This window comes from Stegostoma tigrinum, chromosome 12 (genome assembly GCF_030684315.1).
Source record: "Stegostoma tigrinum isolate sSteTig4 chromosome 12, sSteTig4.hap1, whole genome shotgun sequence".
NCBI lineage: Eukaryota > Metazoa > Chordata > Chondrichthyes > Orectolobiformes > Stegostomatidae > Stegostoma > Stegostoma tigrinum.
Genome location: NC_081365.1, coordinates 36,361,428 through 36,380,973, shown reverse-complemented (window position 1 = coordinate 36,380,973; position 19,546 = coordinate 36,361,428). Strand labels below are relative to the sequence as shown.

The 19,546-nt window shown below is 40.9% G+C and overlaps 1 protein-coding gene across 2 annotated transcripts in view; it reads right to left on the bottom strand.

Annotated features, from left to right (window-relative positions):
* hgd (homogentisate 1,2-dioxygenase) overlaps positions 1-19,546 on the bottom strand; it is a 43,211-nt gene that overhangs the window by 11,666 nt on the left and 11,999 nt on the right. The window contains exons 3-10 of one of the 2 annotated variants that reach the window (XM_048540858.2): positions 17,732-17,820; positions 15,663-15,768; positions 14,980-15,039; positions 14,284-14,375; positions 13,898-13,932; positions 9,238-9,317; positions 7,345-7,444; positions 6,203-6,327 (exon numbers count right to left, since the gene is read on the bottom strand). In XM_048540858.2, coding sequence (XP_048396815.1) covers positions 6,203-6,327; positions 7,345-7,444; positions 9,238-9,317; positions 13,898-13,932; positions 14,284-14,375; positions 14,980-15,039; positions 15,663-15,768; positions 17,732-17,820 — 687 coding nt within the window. The remainder of the gene's footprint in view (positions 1-6,202; positions 6,328-7,344; positions 7,445-9,237; positions 9,318-13,897; positions 13,933-14,283; positions 14,376-14,979; positions 15,040-15,662; positions 15,769-17,731; positions 17,821-19,546) is intronic. The other variant, XM_048540859.2, reaches the window with a different exon arrangement.

Here is a 19,546-nt window from a genome sequence, read left to right as displayed (position 1 = left end):
TTTAGAACCAGACTAATAGACTTTTGTGAGGTTGATGAATCAAAGAATATGTATGGTAAGCAGGTGAGGTCTTTTGATAATCCCTGGCACATGTGTCTATAATCTCTTGTAGATGGAAGGATGCTGACACACTTTACATTGCTTTACGACAGAATCATTGCAAACATGCATCTCCATCATTTGTGCAGGCATGTAAGTAGGGTTCAGAAACCTGCAGCCTGTTATGGAGTAAGTGACAATCACCTGCAGGAATTGTTGAAGCCACAATCTGTGGGTCGAATCTTATCAGAAATCGATTAAGTATAAATTTTGGTGAGCTTCATGGAGTTTTTAAATTTTTCATTGTGAGATCTGGCAGGTTTTTGTCATGCTACCTTCGCAAACTCACCTCCGCACCTATGAACTGTGTGACTATGGCACTCTATTCTCCCTCACAAGTGGCAGTACCAACCAGTATTGGGAGCTTCCATGTTTCCGAGCACTGGTGCCATCTTTAAAGTCCTGCTGTGCATCCATTCAAGAGCTGGCAGTGTGCAGCTGCCCTGAATTATTTGTGTTATTTTCCCCAGACATGTTGGATAGATTGGCACCTGCCTTTGCCAACAGGGATCTGGAGGTCCTGCTGCCCAGGTTGGGTGAGCGGTCTCTGCCCAATGGGGCACAGCCTGAGATGCTGGTGACCAATGAAAGGTCCCAAGGGGCAGGTAGTGAGCTGGAGTCACCATGTTACCATTCTGACTTACATTGTGGAAATTGTCACCATCTGGTTTCTGTGTGGCATTTGGGAGAATGGGGACTGCATATCAATGGGGTAAGATCGTGTAATAATGAGGATGTCAATACACGTCAGGACATGAAAATAGGCCTATGGTAACATGCTACTGAGAAACTGATCTCACCACCACTTTGTTAGGAAATGAGACTATTTGCTCTTGGATCAAGAAGCTCCTTAACGGCCTCTCATGATTTTCTAATGTTATTGCCAATGCCTCGGAAGATTTCTCCCTGTGATTTTGATCATTGATTTTAAGTTGGTCTTAGTAACAAACTGACCAAAATATGATGTTGAAGGTTTCCCACATTACAAGGGGAGCTTCAGGACGGTGGGGGGGGGGATGACCAATTTTACATGCCCACCCCTGTCATAAATGCAGCCAATAAGCACACATAAATGCCAGTCCAATGACAGGCCTTCCACCTCAGGGCCTTTTTACACACTATCCCTATTTCCTTTGATATCTTTAACATTTAGATATTTATCAGTCTCTGTCTTGAGTATACACAGTGACTGAACATCCACAGCCCTCTGAGGTACAGAAATCCAAAGATCCACGATCCTCCGAGTGAAGAAGTTTTGATTCATCTCAGTCCTAAATGGCATGTCCCTTTATCCTAAAGCAGTGCTCCCTTCTTATAAACCACCCCTGCTTTTAGAGAAAATAACCTTTTTGCATTTACACTGCTGAGCCCTTTAAGAATGTTGGATGTCGCATAAGATCACATCTCATTCTTCTTGTCTGTAGAGAATACTGTAAGATATAGGAGCAGAATTAGGCCATTCGGCCCATTGAGTCTGCTCCACATTCGACTATGGCTGATATGTTTCTCAATCCTTCTCCCTGTAATCCTTGATCCCTTACTAATCAAGAATTAGGCTCAATTTTTCCTCATAATACAATCCCACCATGCCAGGAATCAGTCTGGTGAATATTTGTTGTACTCCCATGAGGTACATAGGAAATCAAAAATGTACACAACACCCCAAGTGCACTCTCACCTACTTCTGATACAATTGCAACAAGCAATTTTCACTCCTGTACTCAAATCTTTTTGGAATAAAGGCTATAACATATATTTGGTCGGGACGCACAATTGCGCGATCCAATCCCTAAAAACTGCACCGGGGTGCTATTGTCGCCGAGGAACGCGAAATCAGGCGATTAGCTCATCATTAATGTTATCTGCGAAATTGAGGGGCACAGATCGATTCGGGGCTTTTATTGAACATCATTTCAACCACATGCACCGCGCATATACATATCATAACATTTGAGACTTCCCGCCATTGTTATTGTGATCAGGTCACCCATCGATATTCTGGAGATACCTAACCTCTGGAGGGTATTTGCACTTTTATCATAGATGAGACCACGGCATGATATTATCACCGGAGTTTGCTTTATCGTCGAGATACTGTGGCCAGTCGCTGTCAAATACCTGAGTGTTGCAGCTACCACTTCATCACTACCATACTTCTCAATCTTCATCTTCCATGCTTCCTCCAATCGTGATTCCAGTGGCACCGTGACATCACAAATATAGGCAGTCTCACCCTCAATCATGATGATATCTGGTTTGCAGAACGAGACTCTCAATGGTATTCGCGGCTCAACCATCACCTCAACCTCCTTTAACTGTCGCATCTGTCGCACTAGTTGTTTCACTACACGATTATGTCGTGCACAGCGCGCATCATGTGTAATCTCACAGCTCTGCAATATATGATGGAGAGTTTCCGGACTGCCACAGTTCCCCCGACATTTACAGTCACCCTGACCACGAGCTCCTCGAGATCTTCGGACTTTCGTCGAAAGCAACCCTGTTCTCAATTGGGTAGCTCTTATAAAGAGTCTCGGGAACATCCTCTCATTATTCAGTAGCCATCTATGCGACACCTGATCTACCCTCATGCCCTGTAGTATCTTACAATCCGCGTGCGACACCAGACGTCTCTTCCATTCTTCCTTAACTTCTTCCACTGTAGAAACCTCCACTCCTCCAACCCTACCAGGTTTAGTCATTTCTCTACATACTGATTGGAAAGATCCCAGTGTCACCAACGCCCGGATCCAGGGTATATCCTTGGCCAAGAGACGTTCCAGTTGCCTCCCCTTCTCAATCGGGATTATAGCTGAAAAATAGGGAATCCTGAGCCCACCATCTCTTAAGGTAGAATGTATAAATCCAATGGGGGCATCTTTCGGGAGACGAAGCCAGGTCCTGATTGACTGTCTGATCTGTCGATCTAAGGCTTTCAAGGTATTTCGATGGGCCTCACCCAATGTTAGGGTATATTTCATCTTCGGTATTAAATAAGAACGGACAATTTCCACCCGTTGTTGTGGTTTCAAAAGGGCCCGAGTAACCTCCTGAAGCATATCACTAAGGATCTTCTTATGCGGTATTGGCGCTCGTCCCTTCCAGTTTAACTGTATTCCAAGATATTTGATCTGGTCAGTTGGACCCATCGCTGGAATCTCCATGCCCTGTACCCTGATATTCATCCCTCTAACGGCTACCTTCTTGTTCTTCTTAGAACCAACGATTGAGAGAGTCCTCGATTTTTCCGGATTAATCATCATTCCGGCCATATCCAAAGATGTCGATAGCTTGGATAGTTTCTCCCGCAAACGCTGCTCATTCTCAGCCATCACCATCATATCATCCGCATAGGCAACCACATCCACTTTTTCTCCCGCAAATTGATAACCTATACTGCGGTCGGCTAATTCGATCACCTCATCCATTGCCATAATAAATAGCAACGGAGATAACGGATCCCCTTGCCTCACCCCTCTACCAGCTCTAATCGTAGAGCTACCTAATAGGGCTTCTGCACCCTCATAGCCACTCTTCAATAAAGTCACCAGTGGGGGAGGTGCCCCGAATCCCGCCGCCGATCTGAAAATCGTATCATGGGCGACCAGATCAAATGCTTTCGAAAGATCGACGAAAGCACAAGATAAGTTGTCAAATCTTTCCCGAGCATCACGTAATACAGCCATTACCAATTGTGTAGCTTCAAATGTTCCGTCCGTTCTTAAAAAGCCGAATTGAAACGATGGCAAATTCAGACAGTTCATCCATCTCTCAGCCAGGATCTTATGAAGCACCCGGAGCACCACCGACGTCACATTTATCGGTCTCAAATTTGAGGGATGATCGATTTTTCCCTCTGACTTCGGGACCAATGTTATTCGGGATGCACGAAGCCTCTTCGGGACATATTCCAAAGCCATAATGATGTTAAAATATGCAGCCCACACATTCATGTCTGCTGCTGCCATCTGCTCGGCTGATATCCTATCAACACCTGGTGCTGTACCCTTAGAAGCCGTTATGGCTTTCCTCACATCCTCTCCTTCACATGGAGTGACTAAATCCCATCGTTCTTCCAGGATTTTCCGAATCGGTCTATCATCCTTTTTCGGCTCGTGTGACAAGAGACCCTCCCAATCTTGTAATGTATCTTCGGGCCAACCCTTATCGGCAGCGACCATGTCCCGCCACTCCCCACGGAGGATGGTCTTAACAATATCTCCCTTCCGTTTTGCCCAGTGAGCTTGGACATGAGCATACTCCTTCCGTCGTCGCTGCTTAGCATTAAGTCGTTGCTTACTTCCCGCTGTTACCCGAACTTTAGATGGTACCCATTTCGCCTGCATGTTCTCATCGGCATGTTCATCCAATATTTTCCTTGCCTCTGTCAGCGAGCACTTCCCTCGGATGATCCGCTCGACCAATCGCCGTAGTACAAGGCATCCAAACATCTCCACGTGAACATCTCGTAGCTGTTGGCTAGCCGCTTCAAATAAACAATTACGCCAACCCTCACACGTTACCAAAGGATGTTCTTCTTGAGATTCCGTGCGGGCTTCTCGAGTCTCTCCTCTTTCCGGGGTTATACCAGGTGTCATCACCGTTAGATGTTGCTCTCGTTTCGTTGTATCCCGTTCTCGAACGGTGGGCTCCGGGTCCTGTGTCAACACGGTGGTTACTCTATGATCCCGGGGTTCTGTTACCTTCGATTTCTCACCCGATATTGTGACGGGGGTCTGTCCTCCCTCTGTTGTGTGCGAAGACACTTCCAATATCGGGCTTTGTTCTTCCAATTCCGGCCAACCAATGGATCTCAATCTGGCGCGCACAGCCTCTGACGACCGTCCTAATTGCTCAGCCAAAGCTTGATAGACCACCTTTTTATCCATACCAGGCCTCCAATGGGTGGCAGTATAATCTCTTATCCGCTCATCCTCATATGCCTCCCATCTCCTCTTAACCACTTTCATAGCCTCCAACTTCTTTTGGTTGTCTACTTCTGCATGTTGTCGTCGCTGATGCTGGGATAGTCCGATCTTTGTGCCAAAAGCAGCTTGACATATTTCACACTTCCAGATTGGCACGGCTCTAGTCTCACCCTCTGCAAAATGTATTCTCCTATGTCCATTGAGTCCAGATCTCGATCTGTACTCCTTTCCGCAATGTTCACAGATAAACATCGTAGTTCCTCTTTGACTGCTGTGTGCCGAAGCAGTGGCCTCGGGCTTATCTATGTCTTGATGTGACGTAGCACAGCAGTAGAACGTCTTGGGGGGGGAGCTAGCCCCCCCAGACGTGGTCGGTCGGCACTTGGTCAGGCAGAGCCTGCTTCCTGGGGAACCACGAGGAGGTGGCCGACCTGTAACTAGATGTTATAGTTACTCCCATATGTTTTACCTTCCTAATTACTTAATACACCTGTGTTTTCTTTCAGTTCATTGTGAACAAGGACACCCAGATCCCTTTAGATATCAACGCTTCCTAATCTCTCCCCATTGAAGGAATGAACTGCATTTGTGTTTTACATCTGCCATATTCTTGACCATTCAATTAACCTGCTCAAATCCCCCAAAGCCACTCTGTTTCATCCTCACAATTCACTTTACCACTCCGTTTGCATCATCAGCAAAACTGGAACTATTACATTTGTTCCCCATATATAAATCAATGATATGAATTATGAATATCTCAGGCCAAAGCACTAAATGTTGTGGTACTCCAAAGATTGCAGTCTGGAAACCTGAGAGTGAACCTATTCCTACTCTTTCTGCCCTTGAAGCAATACTCAATCTATGCCAATATATTAACATGTATCCTATGTGCTTGAGTTTCATTTACTAACCTCTTGTGCGTGTCACCTTATCAAAAGCACTCTGAAAGTCAAATTAACCATATCCACATGGTGCACTGCAGACAACTGTGTGAACATTGACTTTTCCTGCTCCATATGCTTCAATGTTACACTGCAAGTACAATTTCCAAGTAACTTATTAATAGACTATTTCAGTAACGTTAGTTTGTGCTTAAAGTTTAGTTTGATCTGTTTCTGTGTATCCTTGTTACATGCCCAGTATTTAACACAGAGCATAAAATGCTCATTCACCTGCTGGGCAGCAAATAGCTTGCCCTGAAACTTGCTGATGACAGTGAATCCAGTTGGAATCTTTCGGTTCTCATACCATGCAACTGGAACCTTAAAATCCCTGGGATTGGCAAGACCATTGGCTCCTAGTAAAGCAAATCAAATGAGTTAATAGGATTAATATCATGGATCTTTGAGAACGTAGAAGAAAAAGTTATCTGACATGATTTAATAATTTACTTGTACTTTAAAGACAATTTCTATTTCTCCAACTCATCAGAAAAAGATGTGACATCCCACTAAAGTTGGTGGACGATGCAATTAAAATTAGCCTAAATTCAATATCTTTTTGTAATGCTGATGATATTATTAGCACAGGATTTGTTTGTCTCATTATGGACAGAGAAAACAGAAATTGCTGGAAAAGCTCAGCAGGCCTAGCAGCATCTGTGGAGAGATGTGGCCTATTGGATCCAAAACGTTAACACTGATTTCTCTCCACAGATGCTGCCATGTGTGTTGAGCTTTTCCAGCAAATTCTGTTTTTGTTTTTGATTTCCAGATTCCACAGTTCTTTCAGCTTCTATTAAGGACAGAGAAAAATCTGGCTCCTGGGAGATAAGTAACTGTCAGATAATGATTTTAACTGATCCAATAACACAGAAAAGTCCAGGAATTGGCCACTGGAAATCTGTAAATATCAATTTTAAAGATTTCTAAAATCAGTAAATGAAACCAATGAATTCCATCTAAACATATGTGAAATACTGTGGATGCTGGAAATTTGAAATAAAAGCAGAAATGCTGGAAATACTCAGCAGATCTGCCAGCCTCTGTGGAGAGAAACAATGTTAACATTTCAGACCCATTCTGAAGAAGGGTCATTAGACTTGAAACATTAACTCTGTTCTCTCTACACAGATGTTGCCAGACCTATTTAGTTTCCCTAGCATTTTCTGTTCTTGCTTAGCATTTAAGATTAATGGACTATCAGGTGAGCCTAACTTGATGAGTATTTCTAACTTTTCCAAGATCCAACTACAACCCTGGTATGTTTGTTGATTTGTTTAAAGGAATCCTCTCACGTACAAGTGTCACAATGTCACTGAGAATGGGTTTTGTTAAAGCCTAGAACTAAATATATTGCAGTAGAAAATCTTTACCAATTGGTCCAAGATCAGGCAACTCAAAATGGCCGGCAAAGATCTCCAAGATGTAACCTCTTGTCTCTTCAAAGACCTGAATGCTGAAATGCATCCCTTGCTGAAAGTAAAAAAAAATCAGAAATGTGTCATTATCTTTTCTAGATGTCATTAATTATTGTTCGTACAAACTCTTAATGTGTACGTCATGCAGATAAACATTTCTAATTTTAAAACATCTTTATGAAAACAGAAAAGGTTGCAAAAGGAGCTTGTCATCACATGCCTCTTGAGTCTTAAGGGTGCAGCTAAGGTAATTGTTTTAAAATTAGAATTGTGTGTGAAATATACTTTTTCATTTTTATGTTACTAATATGATTTATCTATGTAGTGTGAGTAACACCTAAAGCTACCCCCATGACTTTACAGATAAAAGCACTACACTCATGAAGGAGGTTACTTCTATTAGGGGTTTTGAATTACATTGGATTTAAATGCAGCAATTTGTTGCCAATTCAAATCTTTTAAAAATTAAATGGTTGTTTCTCAGACTGGAGGAGCATAGACAGATAGACAAAAATGACACGGACATTGAGCATTTAAAAAATTGCCAATGGTACCAAGAATGGAAGTGGGGCAATCAGTGAAAATGATGCAACTGCAAAAGGGCATTGATAAGCTTGAAAAATGGGCAAAGTGGAAAGAAATATGAGGTGATGCATTTTGCAGAAGGATAGAGGAGGAAAAACAGAATAATACAGTTTTAAAAAGTTCAGAGAGGCCGAGGGAGCTCACATACCTAGACCTATGAGGTGATAGGACATGCTGGGAGAGTAGGTAGTAAGTTCGATGGAATTGATGAATAAAAACATGGAGTACAAAAGTAAGCCCATATAAAATACTGGTTCAGCTACAGCTAGATTTTTGGATCTAATTAGTATCAGCACATTGTAGGAAGGATGTGCAGGCTTTCAACAAGGTACAGAGAACAATTCCAGGGATGAGGATTTTAGCTAAAAGGTAGATTGGTGAAGGCAAAATTGTTCTCCTAGGAACAAAGGGGAGCTCTGAAAGTGATAAACAAGATTTTAATAGGATAAAGATTTAAGATTTTTTGGCAAAAGCTGCTAGACCATTTGAGGACGAACGTCTTTTATGCAGACACTGGTGATGACTTCAAACTTGTGCTTGTAAAACAAAAGCAGAGGTAATCTATGATTTCAAATAGCAACTAAGTATTTGAGGGAAATAACCTGCAGGGCTATGGGAATAGCAGGGGTTGTTTTACCGAGAGCCAACTTGATCTTGATGAGCTGAATGGTGTCCTTCTATGGAATAACAACAATTGGGAGTGGATTTTTATTTGTCAACTAGATTGGGAATGAGGGCATCTGTGAATTCCATGAATTTCAGGATGTGCTCTGATTTACAAAGAGCAGGAAATAGGGAGCGGGAAACACACTCACCTTCATTTAATGGGCCTTTAGGCTCCAGTTGTAAACAGGTCTGGGAGCACAAGAATGCAATTTTCAAAAGTAAACTCATACAAGCTGATGCATGAATGTGCGTAGCTGTTGGGTTCGAAACAGGGAAATGTGGAAGTATTTTCTGTGCAGTGATTGCATTGGGACCTGGGGAATCTTGCGTTATAGTGTTTACAGCACCTCTTATTTGGCCCTGCATTTTCACTTTTGTAAGCATTGGTGCTGCTGGGCCTCCAGGGCCACCTATTCTCACCATCACGGCTGATTTTGCTAGTTACATCCTGCAGGCAGTTCCTATCTCTTGGAAATTGTCAGCACCATGAAATAAGCTCTAGTCAATTAAGGCATTTACATTTCATACCGGTGTTGTCGCAGTGACGTGGAGCTAGGCTGAGAATCATCCAGATGTCAAATCTCTGGTCCCTCTTACCTGAATGACACAAATCTCTTCAGGTTCAACCAGCATTTTGCCAAACTCTGTTGTAATCAACAGACTCCCTTTCTGGGGCACTGCAATCAAACAGGTATCCAAGTAAAATCAACAGGCTTTAAGACAAAAGCCTACAAGATACTTCCTATTGTCAGTTTTGGAGAAATATGAACACACAATTAGGAGCAGATGGACATCAGTCAGTCCCTCAATAAGCTCATGGCTGGTTTGTTTCTGTTCCAAATTCTATGTTCAAGTCTACCCTGACAGTCAAAGAATCCCTACAGTATGGAAACAGGTCATTTGGCCCAACAAGCCCACACTGACTCTCCAAAGAACATCCCATCCAGACTGACCCCCACCTCCCACAGCCTATAATGCCTTTTCTCCTATGGCTAATCCACCTAACCTAAACATCCCTGGACACTACTGGCAATTTAACATGGCCAATCCACCTAACCTGCACAATCTTTGGATTGTATGGACAAAACCCATGCAGACATAGGGAGTATGTGCAAACTCCATACAGACAGTCACCCAAGGCTGGTATTACACTGCCGTCCCTGGCGCTGTGAGGCAGCAGTGCGAACCACTGAGCCACCGTTCTGCTCCAGTCCTCAAGATCCCTGCCAAAACAGAACCTATCAACCACTATTTTAGAAATATTTGATGACCCTGTTTCCACTGCCTTCTGAAGGCACAGACATTCAATGTTGCATAACACTCAGAGAATAAAAATTCTCCTCGTCTCTATTTTTGAGGATGATCCCTAATTTTAAAATCCGTATTATTTTATTTTGTCCTCAAAGACTCCCATTTTATTTTCCTGTGTGTCATTCAGCAATCGCAGAAAACGAAAAATTGAGAAAACTGAAACCAGCAAGGTGGAATGATAAAGCCTACATATTTTCTTGTAATTGTCATTCCCTGTCATACCATTCTCTTCACTTACCACACAGGTGATTAATATTCAGTGGCAGGCACTAAATATGGGTGAGAGGTAGGATTACATGTGGAAAATAATTACAAAAACTATTTTTGTTCTATATTTTTTCATGGGATGTAGGGAAAACTAGCAAAGTCAGCATCTCTTCAGAGGAGTGGTTTATTAAGCCATTTCTGGAAAGAGTCAATGACATTGCTGTGGATCTGCAATCACACACTGCCCAGACCATATAAAGACAGCATATTATCTCTCCTTCAAGGACCTTAGTTAACCGTATGGCTTTCTATAGCATTCAATGGTAGTTTTCCTGGCCATCATTACTGAGACGAATTTTATATACCTCAGAGGATTAGGCTAGTCTTCTGGCTTATTAGTCCAGTGACATTTCAACTATGCTATCATTTCTACCTTGTATCATTGTGTAGTAATCACAGAAAAAAAAATAGACTGAACGTCAGCTACGTTCTATGGCATGAAAAGGGATAAAGGGATAAATTAAACTATCACAAGATTAATGTGGGGGGAAAGGCAGGAAGTAAACATTAGACTAGATGTAAAAATTACTTACATGCTAGTTTGATAAATTAGCAGTTAAATGGAATCTGACTTGGAATAAAAGGAAGCACTGAGACTGGGGTTACACAGAATAATTGTCATGAGATCAAAAAAGCATTTAATAAATATTGGGGATGACAAAAGAAATCAATGAGAAATATAAAAAGTACTGGTAAAACTACTGTGACATTGTTCTTTGATAGAACTCGCCATACAAGCAGTGCAACAGAGGTTCACTAGGCTGATACTGTGGATAGCAGAAACGTCTTATGATGAGAAATTGGTGTGACTGAGCCCATATTCACTTGAGTTTAGAAGGATGACCATAAAATCTTAGGATGGGGTCCATTAGGACCTGGGAAACAGTTCAGAGAGTATTTTCTGGTCTAATACCTGTAATGGGCAGGTTGTCTTATGAGGAGAAGTTGGACAGGCAAGGCCTGTATTCACTGGAGTTTAGAAGGGTAAGAGACAACTTGACTGAGACCTACAAACTCCTGAAATCCATATGGAAAGAATGCTTCCTCTTGTAAGAGAATCTAGAACTGAGGACCACTACGTAACACTAAGAGGGACAAGGAGCATTTTTTTCTCACACAGGATCATTAATCTTCAGAATTTCCTTCCTCTAAAGCAGTGGAAGCAGAGTCTTTCGATATTATTAGACAGACATTCATAAATTCTTGATAAGCAAGGAGGTGAAAATTTATAAGGAGTAGTTGGGAATGTGAAGTAACCAGAACAACCATGATCTTACTCGATGGCAGAAAAAGTTCAAGGGGTTGACTGGCTTACTTCTCATTTTACTTATTCATACAACATCGGAAGTTCCGGCTGGTCAATATTTGTTGTTGGTCCCTAGTTGCATTTGAGGAGGTGGTGGTGATCGGGCTTCTTGAACTGCTGCTGTCCATGTGCTGCAGCTAAATCTGCAATATTGTTATGAGGCATTTTCAAGATTTTGATGCAGCAACATTGAAAAAACATTCAGAAATGGTGGGGACTGCCAATGCTGGAGAATCTGAGATAACAAGGTATAGAGCAGGATGAACACAGCCTCCCTAAGCTGTCCTTCTTCCCACCTATCCACTCCTCCCACTTCAAGCCCCACCCCCATCTCCTACCTACCAACCTCATCCTGGTCCCTTGGCCTGTCCGTCCTCCCCGGACTGACCTATCCCCTCCCTAACTCCCCACCTACACTCACCTTTAGGCTCCATCTCCACCTCCTTGGCCAGTCTGTCTCCTCTCCACCTATCTTCTCCTCTATCCATCTTCTATCTGCCTCCCCCCTCTCCCTATTTATTTCAGAATCCCTTTCCCTCCCCCATTTCTGAAGAAGGATCTAGACCCAAAATGCCAGCTTTTCTGCTCCTCTGATGCTGCTTGGCCTGTGTTCATCCAGCTCTATGCCTTGTTGTCATTGAAAGAACATTGATATTTTTCCAAGTCTGGGTGGTGAATAGCATGCAGGGGAACTTGCAGGTGGTGATAATCCCTTCTATTTTCTGCTCTTATCTTTTCAGATGGTAATGTATGTGGGTTTCAAGGGTGCTGACTGAGAAGCCATGGTAAATATCTGCAGTTCATCTTATAGATAATACACATTGCTGGTACTCAATGTTGGTGGTAGATGAAGTTGATGTTTATGAACGTGCTGCCAAATCAAGAGGTCTGCTTTGTCCTAGTTGATATCAAGCTTGTTGTTGTTGCAGCTGCCCATCCAGGCAACCTCAGAGTATTCCATCATATTCCTGAATTGTGCCTTCTAGATGGTGGATGAACTTTGAATAGTCAGGAAGTAAGTTTCTCGCTGCAGTATTCCTAGCCTCTGATTTTGCTCTTATTACCATTGTGTTTATTTGGCCTTTATAATTAAGGCCAACATTCTATTTGTCTTCCCTACTATCTGCTGAATTTGGATGCTAGCTATTTTGTGATTTCATGGACAAGGCCTCCCAAATCCCTCTGCTCCATAGCCTTCTGTAATCTTTCTCCATTTAAGTAACATTTAGCTCCATAATTCTTTCTACCAAAGTGTAAAGCTAGGCCACAAGGTTGCAAATTGTCCTGGAGTATGATTCTGCTGCTGGCGATGACTCACAGTACCTAAGATATCCAGTCCTGACTTGCTAGATGTGTTCAATGTTTACCCCATTTAGCACCCTGATTGCGCTACAATGCATTGGAGGGTTTCCTCAATGTGAAGACAGGACTTTCACCTCCACAAGGACTATGCTTTAATCACTCTTACCAACGCTTTCATGGATGGAGGATGGATGCATCTGTGGCAGGCAGATGGGTGAAGTTGAGATCAAATATGTTTTTTCCTCTCATTGGTTCTGTCACCACTAACCACAGGCCCAATTTGGCAGCTATGTCCTTTACATTAGCTCAGCCAGCTTGACCTGTAATGGTTCTGCTGAGTCTCTCTGGGTGATGGACATTGAAGCTTTAATTTTACTGTGTTGTGAATACAGGGATATGGAAGCTGGTTTGGCTGCCTGTCTCTGTTTTGTAACCATGGCCACTTTATTATAATCCCTTTATACTTCCTTGTTCAATTTACCTTGATTAAAGTATTCTCATTCTCTTTATATGACTTGGCAGTGTTTTTCATCAATTTGTCAGATTAGATATAAGGTTTGATTTCAAAACTGATGGAACAATTCTCTTGAAGATCACACCAACTTTGATTATTGCTGAGAAACTTGCTTTCCCTTGTTGGCTAAATATGAATCCAAGTGTTAATGTTGAAGGAGGCAGAGCTAAGAGATTTCCATAGTGAATCTAGGATGGATGTTGGAGACTGAAGTCAGTTATTTGGTCCTCAATGAAATGAAACATGCATGCCTTGTTTGACTTATTTCTTAGATTCATATTCTGCTACTCATCAACTGGAAAGCTGCCACTAAAATTCATTTCCCGCAGTCACAGCAATGTTGCTTTCTAACATTAATGTTGTTCTATGGTCCCACAAGTACGAGGCTCAAATTCATGGAATGCATGACTGATACTATTTTCTATGCAGATGTTTTAATGTTAAGTTTTGAAAGAGGTGTCATTGGAATCCATGGCAAAAGCATTTCTTTCAAGTTATGATAAGCTGGTAAAGTGTATGAACTGACTTTTCAAAGAGTGGGGAGGGGTCTTACCTACCTAGAAGGAAATCCCCATCTGAATTATAAAATGACCTGAAATGCAAAACATAGGCATTAGAGTATCTGAGAATCTGATTATTTTAAGTAGGAAATTACATTGAATTACAAATCTTTGATAGCTTAAAATGAGGTTGGGACAAAATTATTGTATTTACTGTCAAGCCAATGAAACAAATGATTTTTTTTGCCTGGCATTTTTACGTGAAACCCTTAGTCAAAACTATAATCTAGGCCTCAATATTCAATGCCACAAAGATGGCATGGTAGCAAACAGCAGTTAGAGTGAGAAATAACAAAAACAAGGTCTTATCTCCTTTAATGTCGCAGAAAAAGGCGGAAAAAACATGTATATGACAGAAAATGTTCTTAAAGATAGTAACATACTTATTCTCCATTGATGAGTTGCAGGCATAGATGTGAATAGCCAACCCATTTCTAGACCTGATATCTCCAGCTCCACATAATGTATGTAAACCCTGTTGAAAAAGAGTACCATTCAATAGCTTGCTGCCCAAAGGAAATAGATGGTACACTGGAATGGACAGTTTATTCCTAGGCATAAGGACAAGCTCATAACTGACTGAATGATAAAATCATTACAGAGGAATTTGTTCATGCTGAAATAACTTGCTCCCAAGAATATAAATAATAACCATCACCACATATATTCTTTAATTAATGTGCATTGTCCTTAATAAACTGAGAGAGATGGAGAACATGAGTGGGTAATAATTTGCCAGATTCTATTGACATGCATATTAAAACCTTATATCTCTCTGGTCTATAATTGAGGGCCTTTTTGTCAGCTGCTGTTCTAACCTTGCTGAAATCTGCCTGAAGTCACACAACAGGCACCTGCAGCTCACTGGTATGGTTCAACTGAAGCCCAAGACCCAATCCCAACCAGAACTCAGCAACCTGAGTAGCATTTGTTCCATTCCCAGTCCATGTTGTCAGTCCAGTGTGTTCCAGTTTTCAACCTATTAAAAGTACTTCCCTCAACTCTAAATTTTATTGGCATGGCATTATGTATATTTGCAGGCAGAGAGACAGTCAAAAGCAAAGTAAAATCAGTCTTACTGATACAAAGTCAACCATCTTCTCTGATGTTTTATGAATTTTAAATGGTAGCCATCTGAGCTAGAAGCAAGATAAAAGAAATTGTATGAGACAGATTTTATTTCAAAGCTGAGGATGTACACTACAGGTGATATGCCATTTTTCAAACATTTCTTGGAACACTTTGAAGTTCTGCAAAGATCAAAGGAATCAAAAGTGTGTTTTTTAGTGTCAAATAAAACCTTCTAACTCAACAGCTGATTAAAAGGACCAGAAATTTCTTGGGTTTAGTAAATACCAGGAGCTTCTATTTAACAAATCAGTTCCCCATTCTCATATTAAACAAAGCAAATAGAAAAAACTAATTGGTTTTGGTGGCATTAACCTAAATATCATTGCACCAACCTATTATTAACTTGTGCAAACCAATTGGTCTCTCCTCAGTCAATTTGTCTCCCTTCTTTCATATTAACAACATGAAATGTTCAGCTCCTAGCTGGGTCATCAATACAAACAAATCTGGTATCATGTTGAAAAGATTGAATATATGTCTTTGCCAATATTTAATTATGATGTGCAACAAGTGAGACTGTTTGATTTATAAGATAGATTATGCCTTTTATAGAAAGGCTGAAATCTTGTGAAAATGTGGCCCAATATTCTTATGAGTGGATTATTTTAACTTCATGAAGAAATATTGTTACCTGGTTGGGATCAGGGTTGATTTCGTCCCAATTATAGGACAGATTTCCCTGGGGTATGGACGTGAAGGGTTTGTGGAGGACTGAAGGTACAATACGATAAAGCCAGCTGCATGGAAAAGAATAGAAAGAAACCAATTAAAACTGAATCAATGTGTGGATGATTTAGGTCCCAAATTGCAAAACATGGTCAAAATGAAATTAATTTGACTTATAGGTAGGTTCACCGAGATAGTAGGTAAGCCAAATTTCCAATGCCTCTAGTTAATTTGATTAAATGACTGGGACATATAAGTAAGTCAAGAAAATTTAATTTGTTCTGCAATATATGGAAGTCTAAGCACCAATGAAGAGAGGTGTTTAAAATATTTCACTATAGAGCAACTGTTACCGGAGGAAGAAAAATAATTTAATTGTTTGTAAATTGTGAGCAATAGTAATTCATTTCACGGCAAAAATTAGAAATCTCCCACTGGGTACACCAAAGGAATAAAGCCATATTCGCAGTTGAAGTCTTGCCTGCACTTAAAGCATGATTGCAAGCTTGACAGGGGTCAATGCGGTCATCATGACTCCCGATAACTGATTTCAAATGGTCAAAAGGCTCGCTGTTCAATAAGGAAGAGAATATAAATTGGCTCCCCCTAACAAACACACATTTCCTGTTATGCTCACGAGAACTGACATATACCTAGGTTGAAAGCTCCCACATATTTTGAGAGTTATTGTTGAAGTACCATTATAGATTAACATAGATCTTATGTTGTTAAACTGGATAGTATTCTTTTCTCCCATTGGAAGTGGTAGTCATGAAACAAATTTGAGTCTCTTCTCTGAGATTAAGAGGTTTTCCAGTGAGATTATTAGCATTAATGCAGAGAATGGTCATGATCTCCTAAGAGTCATCACCCCAATGTTTTTCTATTTCTAAAAATGTTGAAAAAACTGTTAGATTAATACAAGCATTACTTTATTCCAGCCATTTGCCATTTGCCAAAACTCTATTTTGTTCCTTTTCATGATTAGTTTCTTTGGGATTAATTTCATCGTGTTTGCTAAATTAAATATTAAATTTAATTAAATTGATTAAGCATTAAGTTACCTTGCTGCCTTATTTTTGGTGCTGTCCCTGAACATACGACCAAACTCCCACTCATCATCTCAGCAGTGAGGAAATATTATTAATCCAACAAAGCACAAATTCAATTTTGTAATTACCATGGATCAGAAATACATAATAATTTCTTTTCCTTCTTCAAGGCCTCTGTGAGGATATAGTGCTTGCTTTGGAAGCTTCATTAAATTGATGTGCTGATATTGCATGATTAACGGAGTTTTGTTAAACAATTTGAATAATTGGAATTTTAGAATCTGACTATTGGAACATTTGTAAGGTTATATTAGATCTTCTGAAACAAAAACACGTTTTGTTAATTCTTTTTTGTCACCACTCATCAGGTTAATTCACAAGAATATCAATTTAAAGGAAGAAAGCAACATTAATACTGTATGACAGGACAATGCTCATTGGTTGGCTAGTGGATTCTGCCTGATAGGGTATTCACTTGAAAAATGCACCAATTAATGACAAGTGACAAACAAAGAATTGTATGACAGTTACGTAGTTTGTTGAGCTGGAACAGACATAATCCATGTTTCAACTGAACAAAATAGATGTCAATCTTACTCTTTAATCAGAAAAGGGCATTGACCAATCAGAGTCAACCTGCCTAGTTTAAAATCTAAGCAAGCCTAGCAGTTAGCTGTCGATCATTCTTAATGCATTCACATTGTCAATACATTTACCAATCAGTGTCTACTGGCTGAATAATCAGTACCGTTCTCTCATATGTTATTGATGGTGTCTTCCCCCTAAATTGGCAGTTCTTGTGAATTGACTTGATGGGTGCATGATGACAATTTTCTACCAACTGCATCTTTTTCAATAAAACATATAAATAACTGTTTGGTAGAATGAATTTAACTGTTTTATGTTGATTAAATGAGAAAATTAATGTCACCATATGATGAGTATGTAATATTCTTAACTGTACCATAAAAATCAATGTTACCTCCTCTTATTGTTGTATCTTGGACAGGTGAAGGCTGATCCAGAGAGCTGTTCAGCATATAAACCATAAGGACAAACCTGTGGATTATTCTGAAATATACATAAAAAGAAAGAAGCAATGTTACTATTTAATTATTTACTTGAAAAGATTGTTCCCTTTGTGGCTGCTATTAACACTTAGAAATCTACATCATTTCTGACCAATGAAGAGTATCCTTTCATGCACAGAAACACATTGTCAATAGATATGGACTCCCTCCATCACTCATATCAGCATACCCCAGATTGTTCTGAATTTTAAAGATATGTATCATCAACTTGTTTTGTTTCTTTCTGATCACAAAACATTCCACTGCGGAGTAAACGTTCAGTTGTATCGTAGTAATTGTTAAACAAATTAAATGGTGTGGCATTTAGTGATCAAAGGTGGAATCTTATGACACATGGGCTATGGAAAAAAATTCAGCTGGGTTATAAGTGAGGTCCTGCAATACCTAGCCTGACGTTAGGACAAGTTTGCTGCATCTTTTAGCTAAATTTCAGGTGTTTTTTGAAATATTTATTAAGAAGATGAGGGTATCGCTGACTCAACAGTAGTTATAGCCCATTGCTAATTGCCCAGAGGGCAGTTCAAAGTGAACTATATTGTTGTGGGTCTGCAGTCACATGTAGGCCAGACCAGGTAAGGATGGCACTTATCCTCCCTAAAGGGTGTTAATGAACCAGTTGGGTTTTTCCAACAATTGACAATGAACTCATGGTCATTATTAGATTCTTAATTCCAGATATTTTATTAAATTCAAATTCCACCATCTGCCAGGTCCCCAGAAAATCATCTGGGTCTTTGGATTAACAGTCCAACCATCACTGGAGGCCATTGCCTCCCCTTGAAGTATGATTCTCACTAGGGACTGGTGTATTAAGAGGGATTATGGCTGAGAATCATAAAGTCATACAGTACAGAAGAGGTCCTATGGCCCACAGCATCTATATTGCCATTTTAACCATCTTATTAACCGCAGATCCCACCTCACTAACATGCAGCTTCCAATTCCGCCACTCACAGTGAACAAACTAGACATCAAAAATTCCTGACATTAATGTCAGAACAGGTAGCTAGCAACTTCAGCTTGCTGCTGCTGTGAAAAGCCTCCATGTTGCTCATCACACGACAGCATCTCAGGACATGATCCATGGACACCACCTCATCCATACATATCGGCATCCTATATCTGCCAACTTCTCAGGGTCCTCATGGCACCTCACTGACCAACTTGCAGAATATTAGTAAACACAGACCTGTATTGCAAGGTGCACCAGCAACTAGTATTGAAAGGTTGCTGCAAGAGCATTTTGTGTGCAGGGGACACACATCCAATCCAGCTCACAGATTTTTGATCAGGGTGCAACTCCAGCCTGCTCACTTGCTCTCTTAGCAGCCACTCAGCTAAAGCCAACCTGCAAGCTCATGGCATTCATGTCTTGCCTTGCTGTCCTTATTAACGCAGTCACACAAACATGGTCTTGCCTTGCAGGTCAGCAATCCTTCATCAAGGGGCATACACCCCTGCTGTATGACAACATGCAACATCAATCTCACACCCGCACCATGTGCCAGCACTAATGCAGTAAACACAATCAGACATCCAGCTGGGGAATTCTCAGTCAGGTGGTCTGTATCTCTGCTGCCTATGGACTGGTTGCAGTCAGTCTTGTGGCTCCATAGTGCCCAGTCTGGACAGTAGGGCTAAATACAGCCAGGGAAGTGTATAGCCAACAGTCAGGATCATGGACACTTCCTGTCTGCGGCTGTCCT